The sequence below is a fragment of the Sapajus apella genome, unplaced genomic scaffold (genome assembly GCF_009761245.1).
Source record: "Sapajus apella isolate SASKATOON/1434 unplaced genomic scaffold, GSC_monkey_1.0 scaffold55, whole genome shotgun sequence".
NCBI lineage: Eukaryota > Metazoa > Chordata > Mammalia > Primates > Cebidae > Sapajus > Sapajus apella.
This window is the reverse complement of record NW_022436995.1, coordinates 9,004,186-9,027,123: the sequence shown is the minus strand read 5'-3', so window position 1 is coordinate 9,027,123 and position 22,938 is coordinate 9,004,186. Positions and strand designations below refer to the sequence as shown.

Sequence of the window (22,938 nt, the reverse complement as noted above, 5' to 3'; positions counted from 1 at the left end):
AATCTCTGCCCAGAACTACTGGGGTCTTCTGCAAGCACTGTCAGGAATAAAGTAAAGAATGGCTTAAAATTATTTTTCAAACACCCAGCTATGCATCAATAAAAAGTTTTTTTAAAAAAGAAAGAAATGATTGCCAAAATTAGATTCTCCTTTTTGTTGTATTATCTTACCTGCCCCATGATTACCACAACAAAGTCCTCCAGCTGGCTGCCCTGCAACCCATGGCAACTGAATTTGTGCTCCGCAGGCTGAGCAAAGCACTGCAGAATTTGCTGTTAAATTCTGAAATGCTGCATTTCAAACACTATACAGTATTATGCTAGATGTCTGATCTTTAAATTCCATCCCAGTAAGATCTTAAATGTTGGATTTCTTGGTAAATTGTACTTACTTCTGACCCTAAGTGTCTGGCTCCTTAATCTCTCAATTAAAAAAAATTTTTACGGGGGGTGGGAAGCTGGGGAGAGATAGCAAGGGGAGAAATGCCAGATGTAGGTGATGGGGAAGAAGGCAGCAAATCACACAGCCACGTGTGTTCCTATGCAACAATTTTGCATGTTCTTCACATGTACCCCAAAACCTAAAATGCAATAAAATAAATAAATGGGGAAAAAAAATTTTACTTCATATTTATAATTATATAGAGTGGTTCTTTACTGATTCTAATAGTCAAGATTCCTTTCCAATCCAAAAAAGCTAATCGTTCTTAGCTCCCACGATCATACTCAAGTGTACAGACATCCATTTATCAAAAACACACTGGATGCCTTGGGGAATTCTGGACAACTATACAAACATGACCATTACATTAAAATCACCAGATAAAAAGATAGAATATTATCTGCAAAGGAATGTAAGATTTAGAAGGTGAGTGTCAGATTTCATTTTGAAGGTCAGAAACCAGTGCTGCCAAATTAGGAAGAAAAGTTTCCAAAGAAATCCACCTACAGAAAAATTAGTGATCTTGATTTCCCAAAATTCAAGTATAGAGGAGCACAGCTTGTGCTGAATTATCTAAAAGCAGACTAGAATGAATCATAAAACCTTTGAATGCTCTTTCTAATACTTATCAGAGCCTGCGTCCTTGAATTTGTATCACCTGATCTCCAGGCACTGGCTATTAGGCAAGTGGAAAAAGGAAAACTCAATTATAAAAAATGAGAAGAGAAGGAAACTGTGAAATATAATCCAATGTCAGAGGAGCCCTTGGCAGAAAACACTGGTAACCAATGTTATTAAGATGTAGCAGAAACCTTACCCACACTGCACAAAACATGATGGATCATTTTAACTGTTTAGGAGTGTTGAAGCATCTGTTGCCTTTTTTCCTAAAGCAAAATCCAAGTTTATATAAACATATATATTTTTAAATTTCAAATATTTTCTATAAATTATTCCTGTATCTTCTCAAGCCTAAGAGAATTGTAAATATCTACAGAAAAATATTCTACTTTAAACAGTAAAAGGAGTCAATCTAGTTTTCTTAAATAATAAGACTATACACCCAGCACATCTAGGTTGCTGGTCTTCTCTAGGAAGTACTGGTATACTGTTCCACATCAAATAAGAACAACTATACCTTTAACAGAGCACAGGAAAATTCAAATATATATATCCCAGAAAACAGACATTCTTGGTGTTTAATGGAAAAGACTTTTTCATAAACATCAAAATTTAAATGGAAGTCGCCTTCTAAGGCTTAACAATGAGAAAGATAATACATGATTTGTTTAATCATAAATTGAAGAATAACCATGTGGTCAATTTAAATGTTTCTCAATGTTTCAGATTCTTCAGTCTGTAGTATCCAAATACTTTCTAAACAATATTAGGACACTTTCAGAATTTAGGAGGACCAAGAAAAGGCAGTGATTTTCACAGATAATTTCAAAATTTTAAATAACTTTTGGTGAAAAAATGGAGACTTAAGGAAAAATGCCTGTGAAATTATTTTTTTTTATACTCCTTATTTACTGTCACTGTCCTTGTTGAGAAAAGAAACTGAAATGAGTTCTGAAAGAAACTATAAACATAAAACTGTATGATAAAAAACGTAATTTGCTTCTCTAATTTTCCCATTCCTTCCCCCCATTATAACCCTCTCAATGGGGGTAAAAGGAAGCTAAAAGATTTAAAACTCAACCACAATTATGATCCATGTTGTTCCCCCACAAAATAAACCACTTAAATTATTATCAGGCAAGAAAACAAAAGAAATTCTAAATTTCACTGCCTTTGGGGAGTTTAATAAGAATGGTGCAAAAGAGGCAGGGCGCAGTGGCTCACGCCTGTTATCCTAGTACTTTGGGAGGCCAAGGTGGGTGGATCACAAGGTCAGGAGTTCAAGACTTGTCTGGCCAAAATAGTGAAACCCTGTCTCAACTAAAAATACAAAAAAATTAGCCAGGTGTGATGGCGGATGCCTGTAATCCCAGCTACTTGTGAGGCTGAGGCAGGAGAATCACATGAACCCGGTAGGCGGAGGTTGCAATGAGCCAAGAGCGTGCCATTGTACTCCAGCCCGGGCGACAGAAACTCCGCCTCAAAAAAAAAAAAAAAAAAAAAAAATGGTGCAAAAGAAATTCAGTAGAAGCCCTCTTAACTGCATTATGATTAACTGACACTCTCCATTCCCTGTATGCAGACTGATGCCCTAACCAAGCTAACTGCTTGAGACCAGCAGACAACTCTACAGTGCTTCTGCACAATTCTGCTCACACCACGTGGTGTGCTTACCAAGAACCAGAGCTTTATTCTCAAACTTCTTTATGTTAGCTGTACTTGTAATTACAAAACTTAATTAAATATTACAAAAACTGCTAAAATGTAAGTGTAAAAACAAAGTTGTTGTTTTCATGAAAATTAAGTTAAATGCTCTGCAAAGACCTGATAAAGGCAAGTTGTTATTTAAAATATGCCATGAAGACAACTAGAAAAGATTTTTCCCCATTTGCAACAGATTCTATACTCAAATATCTTCATAAAGGCTGTTAAATTATCTTGCTAAAATAATCTAAAACTGGAAGTCATCAGTCTTAAAGAAAAGGCCTTGACCTACATCAAAAGACTGGCAAACAAATATACATTAAAATAAGATGTTCATGTTACATATCATTCTTTATCAATTGACCATTGCTTCCAACTGGATTGGCTAAAAGGAGTTATCTTAATCCATTTAGGCAGCTATAACAAAATGCCTCAGACTGGATAATGTATAAACAATGGAAATTTATTTCTCACAGTTCTGGAAGCCAGGAAGTCCAAGATCAAGGCATCTGCAGATTTTGTCTGGTGAGGCCTGTTTCTCATAGACAGCACCTTCTAGCTATGTCCTCACAGGGTGGAAGGGGACAAAGAAGCTCCTTGAAGCCTCTTTTATGAGAGGCACTAACCTCATTCATGAGGGCTGTGCCCTCATAACCTAATCAATCACCTGCCAAAGGCCCCAACTCTTAATACTATTGCTCTGGGAATTAGGTTTCAACATACTAATTTGCAAGGGACACATTCAGACCACAGCAGGAAGATACTGTAACCTTCAGTAATCAAGTAGAAGAGCACCGAATTAGAACATTTGAAAGAACACTCATAGTCAGCTGGTTGTGGGCGCTCACATCTATAATCCTAGCACTCTGGGAGGCTGAGGCAGGAGGCCTGCTCTGAGCTCAGGAGTTCAAGACAAGCCTGGCCAACATGGCAAAACTCCGTCTTTACAAAAAACACAAAAATGAGCCGAGGGTAGTGGCTCACGCCTATCGTCCTAGCTACTAGGGAGACGAGGCGGGGAGGATCGCTTGAGCCGGGAAGCAGAGGTTGCAGTGAGCCAAGATTGTGCCACTGCACTCTGGCCTGGGCAACAGAGCGAGACCGTCTTGGGGGAAAAAGAAGTTTAAAAAAAAAACCCTTACACTTATAGTCAATAATAATATGCCTCATACCAATCAATGATAATGCTCTAATCGATAAGACATATGATGTGAACTTATTCAGATATATTGCCTAAGATCTTTAAAAACTTGAAAAGATATCCCCTAAGAAGGTAAAATTTGGCCGGGCGCGGTGGCTCACGCCTGTAATCCCAGAACTTTGGGAGGCCAAGGCGGGTGGATCACAAGGTCAAGAGATCGAGACCATCCTGGTCAACATAGTGAAACCCCGTCTCTACTAAAAATACAAAAAATCAGCTGGGCATGGTGGCGCGTGCCTGTAATCCCAGCTACTCAGGAGGCTGAGGCAGGAGAATTGCCTGAACCCAGGAGGCGGAGGTTGCGGTGAGCCGAGATCGCGCCATTGCACTCCAGCCTGGGCAACAAGAGCGAAACTCCGTCTCAAAAAAACAAAAAAAAGAAGGTAAAATTTGACTTAAATCTGATATAAAGCAAACAAGTTGAGTCACCACGCTTTTGTATGACTACAGATGGCTTAACAATTTTCTGACTTTCCAATGGTAGGAAAACAATATGGGTTCAGTAGAAATTACTTCGAGTACCTACACAACCATTCTGTGGGTAACAAAACCATTCTGTTTTTCACTTCAGTATGATATTCAATAAATTACATGAGCTATTCAACACTTTATTATAAAATAGGGCTGTGTTAGACATTATTATGTAGACTAACATAAGTGTTTAAGGTAGGTTAAGGTATCATGTTTGGTAGGCTGGGTGTATTAAGTGCATTTCTGACTTATGACATTTTCAATTTATGATGAATTTATTGGGACATAACCAGAGAGTATCTGTATTCCAAACAAACACAAAGCTGTCTGTTCTCTACATGTTGGCCTTTGAAATAATTAAAAATACTAAAAATATTTAAAAGCACTAGGTTAAAAATCTATTTTCTATCTGAAAATCTACCTGAATCAAGGAAGATATAAATAACTAGTAACAAATATAAATCTATTAATGGATTTGTTCATACCTAAGTCTGAATCAAATCAAATACTGTATCTAAAGGAACTATTATTTTAGTCACCATGAAAGTATTTTGTGTTTTTGCCATTAAATTCTAACAAAGCCAATTTAAACATTAACTATAAACAATATCATAAACTATTTTGAATAATATAGGTATTATTCTAGACAAAACAATGTTAAAGTACTGAGAGGAAATAGCATATAATTATCTTGTCCCTGAATGGACGTGGCAAGATATTCTAATCCAAAATTATTTTTCCTTTTTATTTTCATAATTATGTACATTTCATAGCTATCAACACCAATACTGGCACACTATACAATAAGGCATTTCAAACAAAGTAGCCCTTAACACATGTGCTCAACATACTATTAAGATTAAAATTGTTTTGTGATCCATTATTTTATGGATCAATAATATACGCGGTTGCCGAGCTAAGTCAGCTAGTATTCGAGGTTCTCCTCTCCTTCAAAATGATACCAGAATGAAACCCTGACACACACCTGTAATTCAGCACTTTGGGAGGCTAGGGTGGGAGGACCGCTTGGAGCTCAGGAGTTCAAGCCTGGCCAACATGGCAAAACTCCGTCTTTACAAAAAATACACACACACATGACTAACAAAAAGAACGAACACCACAGAAGTATTTTAAAAGTTTATCTGGGCCATTGTAGTGGCTCACGCCTATAATCCCAGCACTTTCGGAGGCCAAGGCGGGTGGATCACAAGGTCAAGAGATCAAGACCATCCTGGCCAACGTGGTGAAAACCCGTTTCTAATAAAAATACAAAAATTAGCTCGGTGTGGTGGCACATGTCTATAGTCCCAGCTACTTGGAAGGCTGAGGCAGGAGAATCGCATGAACGGGGAAGTGAGCCAAGATCGAGCCACTGCACTCCAGCCTGGCGACAGAGCAAGACTCCATCTCAAAAAAAAAAAAGTTTATCTGTAAACTAAGCACGTAATTTCTATGGATTCTACATTAAACATGACATTTTTGTAACTGGGGAAATTTGTTTTAATAGAGTATATTAAATTTCAAAGACATCAAATAAACTCAAGAGATGATAGAATAGGGCAATAAGAAGAAGGACACCTTTTTTCCCTACTCTATGTCCCAACCCTATCACAGCCACTGTTTGTAATGAGAGTGTGGTATGGCTCAGTTGTGTCTGCAAGGTAAAATGGTTAAAATACACTGAATTAAAGTGAAATAAAAGAGTCTATCTATCTCATTAAAACGAGTTGGAGAGCTAATAAATGTGTACTGAACAGCTACCATGTAACAGGTCCATATCTAGCTATTATGGGGACTTACATATAAATGCAGCAGAACACTTAACTTTAAAGAACAAAACAAAAACACTTAAGAGGTAAGTTAAATGTTATGACAGCCTGGGCAACATAATGAGATCTCATCTCTACAAAAAATAAAAACAAAAATTAGCCAGGTGTGGTGGTGCATGTTGGTGGTCCCAGCTACTTGGGAGGCTGCGGGGGGGAAAATTGCATGAACCTGGGAGGTCAAGGCCACAGTGAACCAAGATCTCACCACTGCACTCCGGCCTGGGTGACAGACGGAGACCCTATCTCAAATAATAATAATAATGATGATGATGATTAAATAAAATCTGAGTGTGGTGGCTGACACCTGTAACCCTAGCACTGTGGGAGGTCAAGGTGGGAAGATTACTTGAGTCCAGGAGTTCGAGACCAGCATGGGTGACATGGCGAGACCCTGTCTCTACTAAAAATACAAAAATTAGCCAGGCATGGCGGCATGTGTCTGTAGTCTCAGCTACTGAGGAAGCTAAGGTGGGAGAATTGCTTCAGCCTGAAATACAGAGACTGCAATGAGCTGAGAGTATGCCACTGTGCTCCAGCCTGGGCAACAGAGCAAGACCCTGTCTCAAATAATAAAATAAATAAAAAGAATAAAATAAAATAAAATTTAACAAATAAATGTTACGAGGCCGGGCGCAGTGACTCATGCCTGTAATCCCAGCACTTTGGGAGGCTAAGGTGGGCAGATCACCTGAGGTCAGGAGTTTGAGACCAGCCTGGCCAACATGGTGAAACCCCATCTCTACTAAAAATACAAAATTAGTCGGGCATGTTGGCACGTGCCTGTAGTCCCAGCCACTTGGGAGGTTGAGGCATGAGAACTGTTTGAACTGAGTGGGAGAGAGGTTGTGGTGAGCCCAGATTGTGCTGCTGCACTCCAGCCTCAAATACAGAGTGAGGCTCTGTCTCAAAAAATGTTATGAGCATGCGGGGAAAGTGAAATTGATTCTGGCTGGAGGAAGAAATAGACAGATGTGAGAAAGGCCTAGAAAGATAAATGTAAAAGGTTAAAGAAAAAAAGCATCTCAAATGAGACTCACAGAAAAAAACAGAATTGAGATAATGACAGGCAAAGTATACAATAAATTAAACATCTTACTTTACAACCACCTTTTACTTCACCTCTCAATTCTTAGTTAATTATGGACAATGAAAAGAATAATTATGGCTCCAAAATAAAGACCTTCGAATTATTTTGTTTTAAAGAAATAACAAAAGGATTGTAAGAATGAACGAGAATTATCTAATAAAATGGGAATTATCAGAACTACTGTTTCCATTTTTGTTAGAAATACAAACCATGCATAAAAACATTCAGTTTACATCTGAACATCTTAAAATCTGTTTAAATCGATTTCTACCCTTCCAATGTGGCCTTAAGCCACAATGGAAGCGAAAAAAATTAAAAAGTAAACATACCTGTCCCATTCTAGACTCAATGACAGCTGTGATCAACTAGTCAGCTAGTGTTCAAAACTATGTTCTTAAAACCTTGATTTTAAATGTAGGTTGTTTAGAAATAAAGAGAATGGCCGGGTGCGGTGGCTCATGCCTGTAATCCCAGCACTTTGGGAGGCCGAGGTGGACAGATCACAAGGTCAAGAGATCGAGACCATCCTGGCCAACATGGTGAAAAACCCTCGTCTCTACTAAAAATACAAAAATAAGCCGGGCGTGGTGGCAAGCGCCTGTTGTCCCAGCTACTTGGGAGGCTGAGGCGGAAGGATCACTTGAAACCGGAAGGCAGAGGTTGCAGTGAGCCCAGATTGCACTCCAGCCTGGTTGACAGAGCTAGACTCTGTCTCAAAAAAAAAAGACGAAAGAAGAAAGGAAAGAAAGAAAGAAAGGAAAGAAAGAAAGAAAGAGAGAGAGAGAGAGAGAAAATAAATGCTGGAAGCTATTTAATTTTCAGAAACATGGTTTTCTTAGATTTAAAACAAATGAACTACTGGCAAAAACAATCATTTATGAAACTAAGTTCTGTGACAAATATAAGCACTTCATTTAATGAAGTACAGAAAAAGTCTTAATAATGTTAACGAATCTATAAAAACAGAGCCTTAGGCCGGGCGCGGTGGCTCAAGCCTGTAATCCCAGCACTTTGGGAGGCCGAGGCGGGTGGATCACAAGGTCAAGAGATCGAGACCATCCTGGTCAACATGGTGAAACCCCGTCTCTACTAAAAATACAAAAAATCAGCTGGGCATGGTGGCACGTGCCTGTAATCCCAGCTACTCAGGAGGCTGAGGCAGGAGAATTGCCTGAACCCAGGAGGCGGAGGTTGCGGTGAGCCGAGATTGCGCCATTGCACTCCAGCCTGGGTAACAAGAGCGAAACTCCGTCTCAGGGCAGGGGGGGGATAAAAAAAAAAACAGAGCCTTAAAATATGCTCACCCTAAACCCTGAAGACTGATTACATAAACTTGTTTTCAATAAATATTTTTCACATTCACAGAGTATTCCTCTGCAACAAATATTTATTGAGCCAATAAACTTCCACAAATTACTTTTTGGTGAAATCTTTTTATGTATAATCAAAATTGTTTGATTTTAATTCTATGATAACAATGAGACACTGACAATCTATTTACATATCACTAAGCAATTCTACACCACCTATTCATTTGGTGCCTTTCTGTGAATACATACCATAAACAGCAAGTTTATTCATGAAAACTGGCATTCAAATCAAATTATACTTTAAATATAGTGAATTACTGTTATTTGTGACAGTTATGTTCTATAAAGTCACCATAAACACTGAATTAGTGAATACAGAATCACTGCTACTAGGGGAAATATAGGGTTAGGTTCCTGCAAGCCCCTGGTCACAACATTTTCATCAACTGATCAATACATAACACATATGTACACATACAGACCATATATACAGATATGGCCTTTAATTTAAAATGGGAGAGATATATAAATCAGACAGAGAAGAAAAGATGCTTATATTATTAAGAGGGAAAAAGGCAAGTTACACAATACTACGTACATGATTCCTTCTGTGAAAAAACAAGAAACAATTTGCTTGTACTATATATGCATACACACTAATCAGCTGACAAGGAAGGAACTTTGGGAATTCGATTTTTTACAATAAGCATGTGTCAGTTTTATAAGCATACAGTAGATTCTCAAAAAGTGTTTTCTTATTATGGTCACTTAAAAAATAAAATAATACACAAAACTCATGTTGTTTGAAAATGACTCCTATGATTTTCATGTATTCAGGTAGACTCCACTAAATATAATTAAAAACAAACACTTCATAGTTCAAAGATAGAATTTCAGTAAACATTTTCAAAATGTTCTCAAAAATTCACAAAAAAATGTTCTCAACACTTGCCAATCCCCAACTGAAATGTTCAATGATTTGGAATAGGGTTTTACAAGCTTTTACTATACGGGTGAGCTTCTGCAGGCTGTACATGATCTGTTACATATTCTTTTTGATTCTTTCTTTTTTGTTGTTTTTTTTAAACAACTCTTTAGGAAGATTTTTCAGATTTCTTAGCTCAGAATCACACAAAAACAGGGCACAGACTGGATATAGCTTGCCAGCCATAGTATGCCAACAAACCAGCATTTAGAAGTCTGATATTTTAAATATGTCACACCAAAGGCATCAGAGGTCACAATAGTTCAGTTTTATTCTACATTAAACAAATAAGGTAGCATTATAGCAATTAAAATTTCAAGTTGATTAATATATTGAATTCTATATGCTAGACTACTAATCAAATGATAGAACAACACAGTAAATGAAATTTCAAGCATTTATATTATGTAACGTGATCAAGTGTACATGTGCTTGTAAAGCATGCACTTTCCCACTTGAAAAAATCAGCCAAAATTTAACTATGACACATCAAAGCTCAAGTCTCCTTTTATGATAATTAAAACCATTTCCTCATTTAAATAATCAAAATTAGTCAGTCATTTGTTTTAGAGGTCATCAACCCCTGAAAATTACGAACTAATCAGAGACTTGTGGTGATTTATTTGAATTTTTTAATTATAAGAGATATTGTAAAATATTAATCAACTTTCTAAAATACTACTGTTTAGAAGTTTATGTTCCTGAAACTTTTTAGTATTTCCTGTGTCAGTAATCATCACTATATTACCTTTTTCCCTCCGAAAGATAGCTTTTATACATTTGATTTTATCTAAATTTGAAAGATCCTTATTATTATTATCCAGCTGTTATTATCAAATGAAAATTTCATTATGAATAATAAACTGGATCAAAGTAAAAGTCTAAAATGAAAATTCATCCTGCAAAAGTAACTAAATACCATCATACAATAATCTTACCTAGACTGGTGGGTTTTATCAGTTCATCCAGTAAATCATAAAATGGTAATTTTTGAAGTTTTATATCCGGATGGACTGGGTGAAGAGCTGATGTAAGATGTGGGAGTTCCAGTTCATGTTTAGGTCCCAGAAGAGAAACAGGGAGTAATGGTGATGATGCAGGGTGACCATCGTAAGTGAGCTGTGGAATGGTAGATGGAGATAAAGTTGCTGGCATAGGACTTGAATGTACGTTGGGGATGGACAAGTCTGCAGGCGTCATGATTTTCTGCGGGAACCGCCGCCTATAGAGTTCCTTAATTTTCATTTGTACAGCAGGACTACAGCCAGCCTTTAGCAAATGCAGGGCTTTTGTGAGAAGTTCGTGTTTGCGTCCGTGCTTGTTTCTCCCAGCGTAGCCCAACAGTACTTGGAGTTCAGAAACTCTAAGGCTCATAACCATTTGCTTAGAGAAAAAAACAAAACATAAAACATTAGTATTCCAATAATACAATTTACACTATTAAACAACACTTTATTGTAACCCCCTTCCTATGGTTTGCTTAAAGGCCAGTTCACTTATAATCCTAATTATTTCAAAGTTCAAATTTAATCATTTAACATAAGTAACCAAAGAAATGTAAAATATTCGTAAATTCATTGACTTCTACCCTTGGTTATAAGAAATACAAGATAGAGTACACACCAGGGAAAACCACACGTCACTTCATTTCACTGTTTTGATGGAACTCTCAGGTATTTATCAAGAGCTTACTGAGTCTCCAGGAGAATGTAGAGTGCTATGTAGACTGCAAAACGTAATGATGTGCCCTCAAGAGTATTACGTTTTTTTGGGGAAAAATTTTAAGTATATATGAAACAACAAACAGCCCACCTCAAACACCAGATGTAGGCAGAATATCAATACCTATTATCAAGAGTTACATTCTATACTAACTCAGGAATTTGTAGCCTTAAGTTATACCTTTTTTGACCAATTATATATCAGATATTGTATTTGATATTTTCATATGGAATGTAATAATTGTTACAACTCCCCAAGGTATTAGCCTGCCTGATTTACACACGAGGAGTCAAGTTCAGAAAGGTTAGATAACTTATAAAGCCATAAAGCTACTAAGGAGTAGTCAGGATTCACACCCAGGTATGTCTGATTCTAAAACCCACACTTTTTCCACTAAACCGTTAGGAAAAACACAGAGCTGGGCTCATACTACTGACTCTCACTTCACCTGCAAGGCCAAGCTAGCTGTCCAGCAATCCAATCCACATGCCATAATGTATGAGGCTGCAGTAAAGAAATCTATTTAACTTTGTTACCTATGGTTCACAAACTTATTTGGTCACTGTTACTCCTTTTTCCCCCATCTACCAATAGGAAATGCCCTTCTGTACCAATCCTCCCATTTTAAAGCAGTGAAAAATGGAATCCAAAGAGAAGAAATGACTTACCCAAGATCACACAGCTATTAGGAGAATCCTAAAAGACTTCATCACCACTGACAGAGATTATCAGGATAAAAAGACACATGTAAGCTTACCATTTACTTTCTATTTCCCCAACTGATTCCTTCACCTCAAACCAAATGCACAAAAGCTATGCTGCCTTCCCTAATTCACCAACACTCACTATGATGACCCTAGCCAATTATCTGAGAGCTCTTGGTAAGCGGCAAAACCATTAAGCAAAAAATAAAATACTGAGGAGAAAAGTATACAAAGAGCTTTATAAGCAATAGAGCTGGCTAATCAAAGAAATAAGAATCCTTCCCCTACTTCTCTGGCTTGGAAAACTGTGTCCTCAAGGTCCAGCTTTTGTTAGCCTTTGCTCATTAGCCCTGGTAGAATGATTTTTACTCTCACTATTTTTACTGGCCACTTTTCATATTTGTATTTCAGCATTTATGTTGCTTTACTGTAATTTTCTGTTTACACGATTCTATAACCAAACCAGGGTTCTCCTTGGTACACAACCGTATTACCCTCAGCATCTAAGACTAGGGCCTGACAACAGTGGAAACTCTTAAAATGCCTGCAGAATGAATGAATGAATGAATGAATGAACGAATGAACGAAGGAACGAACAAACTAGAAAGCACACCAGAAGAAAGAGTGGGAAGTAGCATCTACAGTGGTAACTTATCCAAATGAATGCTCAAACTCATGTTCTGTAGAGACATGCAAAGATATAATGTAAACCTTAAAAACAAATTCTACCAAATCTTAGAAACGTTTCTCTTTTTAGATGTTATCAGAGATTGTAAATAATTACTAACTATAGTGTCAGCAGGATATCAATTTCTCCCTAGTCACCAAAAGAATACAAAATACTTCTAAAGACTTTTATTATTGAAAAAGGAACAGGGACTTCAAAGAAAAATGCACTATTAATAAGTAAACTTCTGCTTTTAAAGAAATAACATGAAACTTCAAGGATTAGAGGTTAAAAATAAATTTAAGTTGGCATGGCTTAAATGTACTGCATTTTACAGGGGAAAAAAGTACAAATTTTAAAGAGAACTATTTCAATTCAACTCCATTATCCTAAATCAAAAACAAACCAGCAAAATTTAGTGATTACTATAAACTCTGCATTGATGACAGCTTTTGTCTATTCTATAGGTAAAAAGATTTAGATGCAACACAGATGTATATATTTTTCTATTTTTGTGGAAGACACATTGACATTTCTCATAAAATCTCTTACTGGTCCAAAAAAAGTTCATGACACAACAATAAAGTTGAAAGCCCTCAGTTACATTCCTCTCTCTCTCTAAAACAAAGAAAAGCAGTAGCAGTAACAATACTTGGTACACAGTAGGTACTCAAACAGTAGCTGCTATTAGCAAGCCAAGCTTTTTACTTTTGTTATTTAAGAGATAGGATCTGCCGGGTGCAGTGGCTCACGCCTGTAATCCCAGCACTTTGGGAGGCAGAGGCAGGCAGATCACAAAGGTCAGGAGATCGAGAACAGCCTGGGCAATATGATGAAACCTCATCCCTACTAAAAATACAAAAATTAACCGGGTGTGGTGGCAGGCGCCTGTAGTCCCAGCTACTCGGAAGGCTGAGGCAGGAGAACTGCTTGAACCCAGGAGGCGGAGGTTGCAGTGAGCCGAGATCGAGCCACTGCATTCCAGCCTGGACGACAGAGCAAGACTCCGTTTCAAAAAGAAAGAAAGAAAGAGGATCTTGCTATTTTGCCCAGACTATTCTCAAACACCTAGGCTCAAGTGATCCTGCCTCGGCCTCCCGAGTAACTGAGCGTTTCTGTTTTTTTACAGGATTCATCATCAATTGTCATAATTATCAGGAAGGTACTTTCCTCATTTTTCAGGGAGGAAAATAAGACTTAGCAAGGTTAAGAAACAGCTGGGTGCAGTGGCTCATGCCTGTAATCGCAACACTTTGGGAGGCTGAGGCAGGCATATCACGAGGTCAGAGGTTCGAGACCCGCCTGACCAACATGGTGAAACCCGATCTCTACTTAAAAATACAAAAAAAAAAAAAAAAAAAAAAAAAAAAATTTAGTCAGGCCTGGTGGCGCACACCTGTAATCCCAGCTACTTGGGAGGCTGAGGCTGAATTGCTTGAATCCGGGAGGTGGAGGATGTGGTAAGCTGAGAGCGTGCCATTGCATCCCAGCCTGGGCCACAGAGCGAGACTCCATCTCAATTAAACAAACAAACAAAAAAAAGGTTAAGAAACTTGTTGAATGTCATGCAACTAGTTCTACTCCAAAGGTACTTTCTTTCACGCTATGATATAATGACTTTTAGAGGAATCAAACCATGTGCCTTTTAATTGGAAAACAGAAAAATCTATCTGAAGATTAATTTATTTAACATTCAATCTCCATTTGAAGCTTCAACATTTTGGCTTTTAAAAACTGGTGATTAAGATATGAAAAGAATGTGTGTAGATTCAAATTAACCATTGCAACTTATAATCAGATATAATGAAAACTCAGGTGGTATCTATTGCTATTATTGGAACAGCTGTTGCATACTCTTAAGGACTGTAATAAGCATGCAGTATTCTAAAAAATGAAATAAAAGAAGGGGGCGGGAAACACAAGCATCTTTCAACAGAAAAGCTGCAAAGAAGCATAAAGCAGTCAATTCACAATGAAAAGTGTTGACAACACTGAGGAAAACTAAACACTAATACATCTGAGATGTTGAAATGAAATGTACTTTAATCTGCATTTACGTAATGTGTTTAAAAATCTCCATTTGTTAGCACTACAACAAAATGAATATTTACAACGAAGGATAACATCAACAACTACTACTATCAGAAATCATTACTTCCTCAACAATGTCATAGCATTCTGCTGACTCTACGTCCTCAACCGATATAGTTCTCAGAATCCTAGGGGATTTAGAATGCCTGAGAACTGTATATAATTTGAACACAAGAGCATTCTGTAAGAAGCATCCTCTTAAAACTGATTTTTTTCAATCTGACAGATGGGAACACAATTTAAAAAACCAAAAAGTCTTACAAGAAAAACAGCAGTTCCTTCCCCCTTTAACATACCCCTCAATTTTCAAATCCCCAAGACACCCACTTTCAAGTCTTTTTAGCTAGTTCTTCTGGCATTTTTTTCTCTATATTCTATGTAGTAGGTCTATACAGCTATTTAATTTTTTCTTGTAGAACTCTACTGATTTCCTATTATAAAACATTAACAGTTTAGCTCTGTTATATCTCCTCTCCCTCATCTTTCTATCACAATTTTTGGTTGAATCAACTGTCAGTACTTATATTATTACTATGGCTGTAAATAATACAGCTAAGCCAAAAGTACATTACGATCACTCTTACTTTTCTGTATAACTTTGCTCTCCTTATAGTTAATGAGTACACCATTTTTCTATTTGCTTAGGTTTCTAGGTACCTACTGGTAATTCATCTGCAAACAGCTAAAAGTATTAACTTTCTTCTCAATATATTCAAATATATCAGATAAATCAATTTTAATTTATTTCTTAGAGACATACTTCCTGTAGCCCTCCACTGTGTTCCAATTCAGACTATAGGCTCTCTAGGCCTGGAGCACAACTATGGTCCTGGAACTTCCCTTTAGCTTATCCTGGGAATTCCCTTGTCTCTCTTCTATACTGGATCCCCTGTTTCCTTATTCCAGTACTTCCTCTTTCTTAGTTTTCTTTTTAGCGGGGTATTTCCTCTAGCAGCTGAGAAAGGGGCACATGAGGTACAACTTCTTATTCCTTGCATTGTATTTTTAAAATCTTAATTTACCCTTACTACTGAGTTTGGCTCAGTACAGAATTCTGGGCAGGAAATCATGTTCTGTCAAGATTCTGAAGGCCTCTACTCATTCTTTTCTGGCTTCTAGTGTTAAGAAGCCTAGCACCAATCTGACCCATTACCCTTCACAGTCAACTATATATCCCCATCTGGAATCACAGCAGCTTCTCTTAATGTGTTCTGAAACTTTACAATGCTGTGTCTTGGGGTTGGTCTTTTCTTTAATTGCATAAACTGCTAACTGTGGAGCAGAGATGTAAGTCCTTCAGTTCTGGGAAGTTTTCTTACGATAATCTTCCTTCCATGTCTTTGTGTTCTCATTCTTACATATTTATTCAGACACTGGTCTTTCTAGACTGATTTTCTCATTTTCTTTCATTTTCTTTTTCCTCGTGCATTTTTACATCTCTTGTCTTTTAGCTCTAACTTCTGGGATTTTCCTCAATTTTATCTCCTAACTCTTCCATTACATTTTTAATTTCCATGAACTCTTTTCATTTTCTGCATATTTCTCTTTTGTTTTTCCTCTACATTTCGTTATTTTTCTTATTTGAGAATATAAATTGGGTGCTGATGTTGTTTTCTTCTTCTCCGTGCATTGGTGTCTGCCTTTCATGATTGAAGCTTTCCTTAAATGAGAGGAAACCCTGGGGTATGCATACATATTTAAAAGCAAGATCCTAAAGAGATAATTGGAAAATCTATGTGAGTGAGTAGACCGGGGTACTTCACTCTAGAATGACTGGGCAAGAACCTGGCTATTTTGCTTAGATTCCCTTTGCTTCCTTTTGTCTGATCACTTTTGACAGAGAATAATCATCCAGTCTCCTGCTTTGGTGGTATAAGGCTGGCTTCTAGTGTTCTCAGGGCAGAGCAGTGGGGAATGGGGAAGTCCTCACCACTCAGGACGATAACATTTTACTCTCCTTTTCAGATATGTAAAACTTTACAAAAACACGCATATAATATAGGTATGAGATCTCTGTCCCAACTATACAGAGGCAAGGGCCATGTTCTGAGAAATATCAATACAGCCAATACTCAAACAACGTCAACAAGCAAACAGGCTTTTGCAACTAAACAGAAAGTGCCAGTTTTATTGTCTCATTAGCTGTGACCTTCCATTATTGAAGGTTATATCTACACTGTGGATAAGAATTAGGTACTTCTTGGCCGGGCGTAGTGGCTCACACCTGTAATCCAAGCACTTTGGAGGCCAAGGCAGGTGGATCACCTGAGGTCAGGAGTTCAAGGCCAGCCTGACCAACATGGTGAAAACCCCCCTTAAAAAAAAAAAAAAAAAAAAAAAAGAATTAGGTACTTCTTGATGAACAACATAATTACTCTTGTTCACACATCCCACTGCAGTAGTTTACAGGATTAGTCATAAAGCAGACTCTACATTATGAGTCTTTATCTGGCATCAATTTATAACCATTTGTAAACCAGAATGAATTCTGAAGACAGACAAAATAGACATTTAACAATGTCATAATATTTCATTTATACTTTTGCTTTTTAGCCACAAAAGCAAATGAATAATCACAAATTCTGTAAATGCACATATTAAAGCCTGCACACAACAACAAAAGTTGTTGTTTATTATTTTCAAAGTCAGATTCTTCATTCAATGGGACTTACTTTTGGATGATTTCTAAATCTTCTCATTACAAACTGTTAATAAGCAGTTATTAGCAATTGGTCAACAATGCCTTGTTCAACCAGAAAACCTAGTTAAGCAGTTTCTGTTCAAAGCAGCAAATCAGGTTGGTTACATACTTCTCCATAATCTTGTTTCACCCAATTATCTTATTCCAGCAGCATAAGATAACTGGAAAATGACCTGTAGTGTCTACTCCTCTATTTAATTATCTTCTACCTCTCCAGGTCCATCTTAGTGAGTGCATTCGGGTCCCACAAAATGACAAAATATTGCAATCACACATAAATGGAGATTCCATTCTCCTTTAAACAAAGTATAAACACTGTTGAAATGGTGCACCATGGCTTCAATTTTTGATAAACATTATCCCTATTTATATACTACCATATTTCATGAAACTTCTATCCATCAAAAAGTTCCTTCTGGACAATAACTTCAACATTAAAAATAACAAATCCAGCCGGGCCCGGTGACTCACGCCTGTAATCCCAGCACTTTGAAAGGCCAACGTGGGCGTTAATCACCTGAGGTCAGGAGTTTGAGACCAGCCTGACCAACATGGAGAAACCTCATCTCTACTAAAAATACAAAATCAGCCAGGTGTAGTGGCGCATGCCTGTAATCCCAGCTACTTGGGAGGCTAAGGCAGGAAAATCACTTGAACCTAGAGGGCGGAGGTTGCAGTGAGCTGAGACAGTGCCATTGTACTGCAGCCTGGGTAACAAGAGTGAAACTCCATCTCAAAAATAATAATAACAATAATCCAACTCAAAATATTGTAACAGTGGGGTACAATATTTTTCCTAAAAAGTTTAGGCCAGGTGTGGTGGCTCACACCTATAATCCCAGCACTGTGGGAGGCTGAAGCAGGAGGATCACTGGAGCCCAGGAATTTGAGACCAGCCTGGGCAATACAGCAAGACCTCATTTCTCCTAAAAATAAAAAAAATTAGCCAGACCCATTGGTGGCACACACCTATAGACCCAGCCACTCAGGAGGCTGAAGCAGGGGAATCCCTTGAGGCTGTCGTAAGTTGACATTACACCACTGAACTCCAGCCCAGGCAACAGAGTGAGACACTGTCTCAAAAAGGAAAATATTTTTTTAAGTTAAGGGTTTAGTTTAATTTTAAAATTTAGAGTTTAAAATTCTAACACAGTGCCAAACCTCTTATGCAGAGGTGAGAAAATATGGCTCTTGCTTAAGAAAAAGGCTGCTCTGCACACAGATGTTCAATAAATGCTTTTTAAATCAATGCCCAGGCCCTAAACGAATGTGTGTGGGAAGAGAAGACAGAAACAATGAACACATAGAAATAAACTAGTCTTCGGAAACACACAACCATCATATTAATTCTCAAAAGTTACTGAATACTTAAAATATGCTAAGTAAATGTACAATACAATGGTACTGGCATATATAGAATTTGGATTCTGGTACTGACTTGGCCACTAATTCACCAGATTATAATCTCACAGGTTCTGTTTTCTCACTTCAAAAAAAGATGAGGGATTAACTAGAGGTTCTCAAAGACTCCTTAAAATTTCAAAATTCTACATCATAACAGTATTAAATGAAATTTTCTTCTCATTCTTCCACTCTTCTATAGTTGAAGAAATACAATCCATACAGTTAGTGAAGTCTTTCTATATTAGTAATGCTTTCAACCATAATTCTAGTGTCATTTACATGGGTTGATAGAGTAAAAATGACAAAACCTAATATATATTATTTATAATGTACCACTAACATACTAATTATAGTAAACATGATTATCTTATGTAATCCTCACATGAACCCACAAGACAGAGTATTATTATTCTCATTGCATAGATAAGAAAACTGACATTACACCTAAAATCACACAGTATACACGTGATGGACACAGGGCTCAAATCTGACCTGACTCCAGAGCTCATAACTACTAACATAGTGTCTTCTCACAAGCTCAGCCAGGGCAGAGTATATGCTACACTGAGATAGGGACAGGAAATGGGTGACAGGGGGCACTGAATGACAGTTAAGAAATATACATGGTATAGTGTGAACAGGCAGTGGAATAAATGCATATCTGAGAGGCAGTAAAGATGTAACTGAAACAGTGCCTAAGGAAGCCACTGATGTAACCACCAACAGGATGGATGAAATAAGAAAAAAAGAAATAAGACTTCTAGCTAAAAGATATGGCAACAAGCAGGATTTATGTACATGTAAGGTAAGAAGGAACTATACAGTGGAAATACAGGAGACAGGACCAAGAAATACTGCAAATAAAAACTACAGGCCATGTTCAATATTCTACAAACAGGTTGGTCTTTTAAAAATTAGTACTGTACTTGATCATGAGAACAATCATCATTCACTTTTCAAATAAAATCCAGAATTTAAAAATATTAAGCAGGACTTTAAGTCTATTAAATTCTAAAAGATGATTATTCTTTCCTAACTGTCCCCTTGCCAAAAACAAATAAAACACTGCATTTGCAATTAGATGATCTAAGTTTCAGTTAAGACAAGAGGCAATGAAACAAACAGTATACTATATCTGAGAGAAAGCTGGAAAACCTAAAAAAAGAAACATGTATTAACAAAACAAAAAGTGAGAAGACTGCATCTTCTAAACTAAACAGTCTAAATTATAGCCTTTAGTCTGAGCTAAGAGTTCTAAGAGTTCACATCCTTTAAAGGCTGCCTACATTAGTGAAAAGCTCTATGAATTGAAAGTTCCCATTAACATCCACCCAATCGTTCTAAAATTTCATCTTCCTGGTATTCCAGAATCGACTCTTAAACTGTGTTAAAAGGACTTTTTTCCTTCAACTAGCTCGACCCCTTCCCACTCCTGATCATTCTCTTGAGTGTTCTGCAGTCCACAGTACTCAGAAGTGAATGAATAATCTAGATATGGTGTGACTAGTCTCAAATACAGCAGTATTACTACTAACCCTCTTATTATGAACATGGTATTTTTACCAATATAACCTAAAAAGGCATTCACATTTTAGGTTTATTTGGGCAAGAGGGGATGGGTGGTATATGTTGTTCTTTTGTTTCAGTAGGGAGGGGGCTCCAATCACATCATTCTGTTGCTTATGTTGACTAAAACCTTTATTCTATCTTTTTCACATAACGGCTGTAGTATTAAGTTAAACCACCTCATCCTCGAATATAATTTTTTGAAATTTAAAAGCAGAACTTAACATTTCATGCCATTAAACCTAATGTTTTTCACCTCTTCATTCCAGCCTTTCAAACCCCTTCTGAAAAATTGTATCCTACACCCCTCTATTATACTATTATCACAAAATGTGATATATCATTGATTTTCCAGTTTATGTCCTTCTACAGGGCACTTACCTTCATGTCCCCATGTTAAGTATAGTTAATGACATCGAGTAAGTAAGTGCCCAAGAGATGATGATGATGATGAATTCCTCTTCCTTTTATCATCTTAACACACCCTTTCCAGTTCTGCACCTTATATAAAATCTGAGAATTTTGCCTTTAAATATTCACCCAAGTCATCCTTAAGAACTTGGAATATGAGTGTCAACTCTCTAAGGCCCTGAGCATATCAAGAGATTCTCCTCCAGGTAACAATAAAATTTAAGGCTACAAATAAGATTATTCAACTATTTGCAATTAAGATGACTAATTTCTCCTAGAATTCCCCATCTTTTTGCTTGTTTGTTTTGTTTTTTTGTTTTTGAGATGGATTCTCGCTCTGCCAGCAGGCTGGAGTGCAGTGGTGTGATTTCGGCAACCTCCACCTCCCGGGTTGAAGTGATTTTCCTGCCTCTGCCCCTTCCTTTCCCCGACGCAACAGCTGGGATTACAGGCATGTGCCACTACGCCCAGTCGATTTTTTGTATATTTAGCAGAGACGGGGTTTCACCACGTTAGCCAGGATGGTCTCGATCTCCTGACCTCGTGATCCACCCGCCTTGGCCTCCCAAAGTGCTGGGATTACCGGTGTGAGCCACAGCACCCAGCCTGATTCCCCAATCTTAAAGTAAAAACAAACATTTTACAGAGTGCTCAAGAAAATTAAGGCTATCATATTTCAGTCCTGATTTATAAGTTTTAGACAGAAACAAGTTTTTTAAAAGAGCTACACAAATGTTCTAAAAGCCCTAGGAAGCTGGGTACGGTGGCTCACACCTGTAACCGCAACACTCTGGGAGGCCGAGGCGGGCAGATCACTTGAGGTAAAGAGTTCAAGACCAACCTGGCTAACACGGTGAAACCCCATATCCACTAAAAACACAAAACTTAGCTGGTCGTGGTGGTGGGCAACTGTAATCCCAGCTACTCGGGAGGCTGAGGCAGGAGAATTACTTGAACCCAGGGGGCCAAGGTTGCAAGTGAGTCGAGACTACACCACTGCATTCCAGCCTGGGTGACAGAGTGAAACTACATCTCAAAAAAAAAAAAAAAAAAAAAAAGATTACAGCAAAAAGTTATTCAAGTCTTGCAGTGAGAGCTTGCCTAAGTATGTTTTTAAAATTCCATCAGAAGCCCATCAATGATAGCAACCCTTTATTTTCTACACAGAATGGAACACTTTCACTTGATTATTCTACTAGTTATAGATAAGAGAAACAATTTCACAACAAAAGCATCCTTTAGTCTATGTAAAGTGAAATTGCTAACCTACCACAAAACTTACAGATCATTATGATCATTATCTTCAGAACAGATTATGATTAAAATTTACCTTTTATGATTTAAAGTGATATTTACAAAGTTACTACAGTAGCAAAACCAAGTTTAAGAAAATGTTTTTTCTTTCAAAAATTCCATTAATGTACATAAAAATACATTTTCAAGGTAAGGCTCATGAAAACATATTATACATTCTTCCTGAAATTTATGGAAGAGAAGGAAGATGAGCTACTCACAAAACTCTGAGGCCACGAACCCAAACAGACTATACTAGAAAGTATCCATTTTAACATATTCAGAACATTAGCTAAAAAAAAAAAAAAAAAAAAAAAAAAAAAAAAGCTAAAGTTACAGATAAGGAACAATTTTTTTAAACCAAAAAAACAGAAAAAGAAAGGTTTAGCTGTCTATAACTTACCCTGTGAAGAAGAAAAAAAAAAGTTTAACTGTCCATGTCTAAAGGACAATTCATAAACTAGCCAAAAGAAGAAAGAAATGATCTGTGGTTATGGTTTTTCAAAAAGAAGTTTTTAAATCTTTTGTGGTCATTAGAAAGTGAAATAAAATATAAGTTTATCATAATCAGTCAAAAAGAACAATTATTGAAAAACTCACTCTTAATACCATTCGTTGAACATATAGCTAATCAAATTCCAGAGTAACTCTCCAAATACTCAATGCAGACAATGTTCTTAAAAGTTTGAAAGCTATTTCTTAAAAGTTATTTTACTTCCTAAATCTAGAA

At 37.1% G+C, this 22,938-nt stretch overlaps 1 protein-coding gene across 1 annotated transcript in view; it reads right to left on the bottom strand.

Moving 5' to 3' along the window:
• Window positions 1-22,938, bottom strand: part of PIAS1 (protein inhibitor of activated STAT 1) — a 137,941-nt gene that overhangs the window by 97,503 nt on the left and 17,500 nt on the right. The window contains exon 2 of the mRNA XM_032244616.1: window positions 10,588-11,032. Coding sequence (XP_032100507.1) covers window positions 10,588-11,032 — 445 coding nt within the window. The remainder of the gene's footprint in view (window positions 1-10,587; window positions 11,033-22,938) is intronic.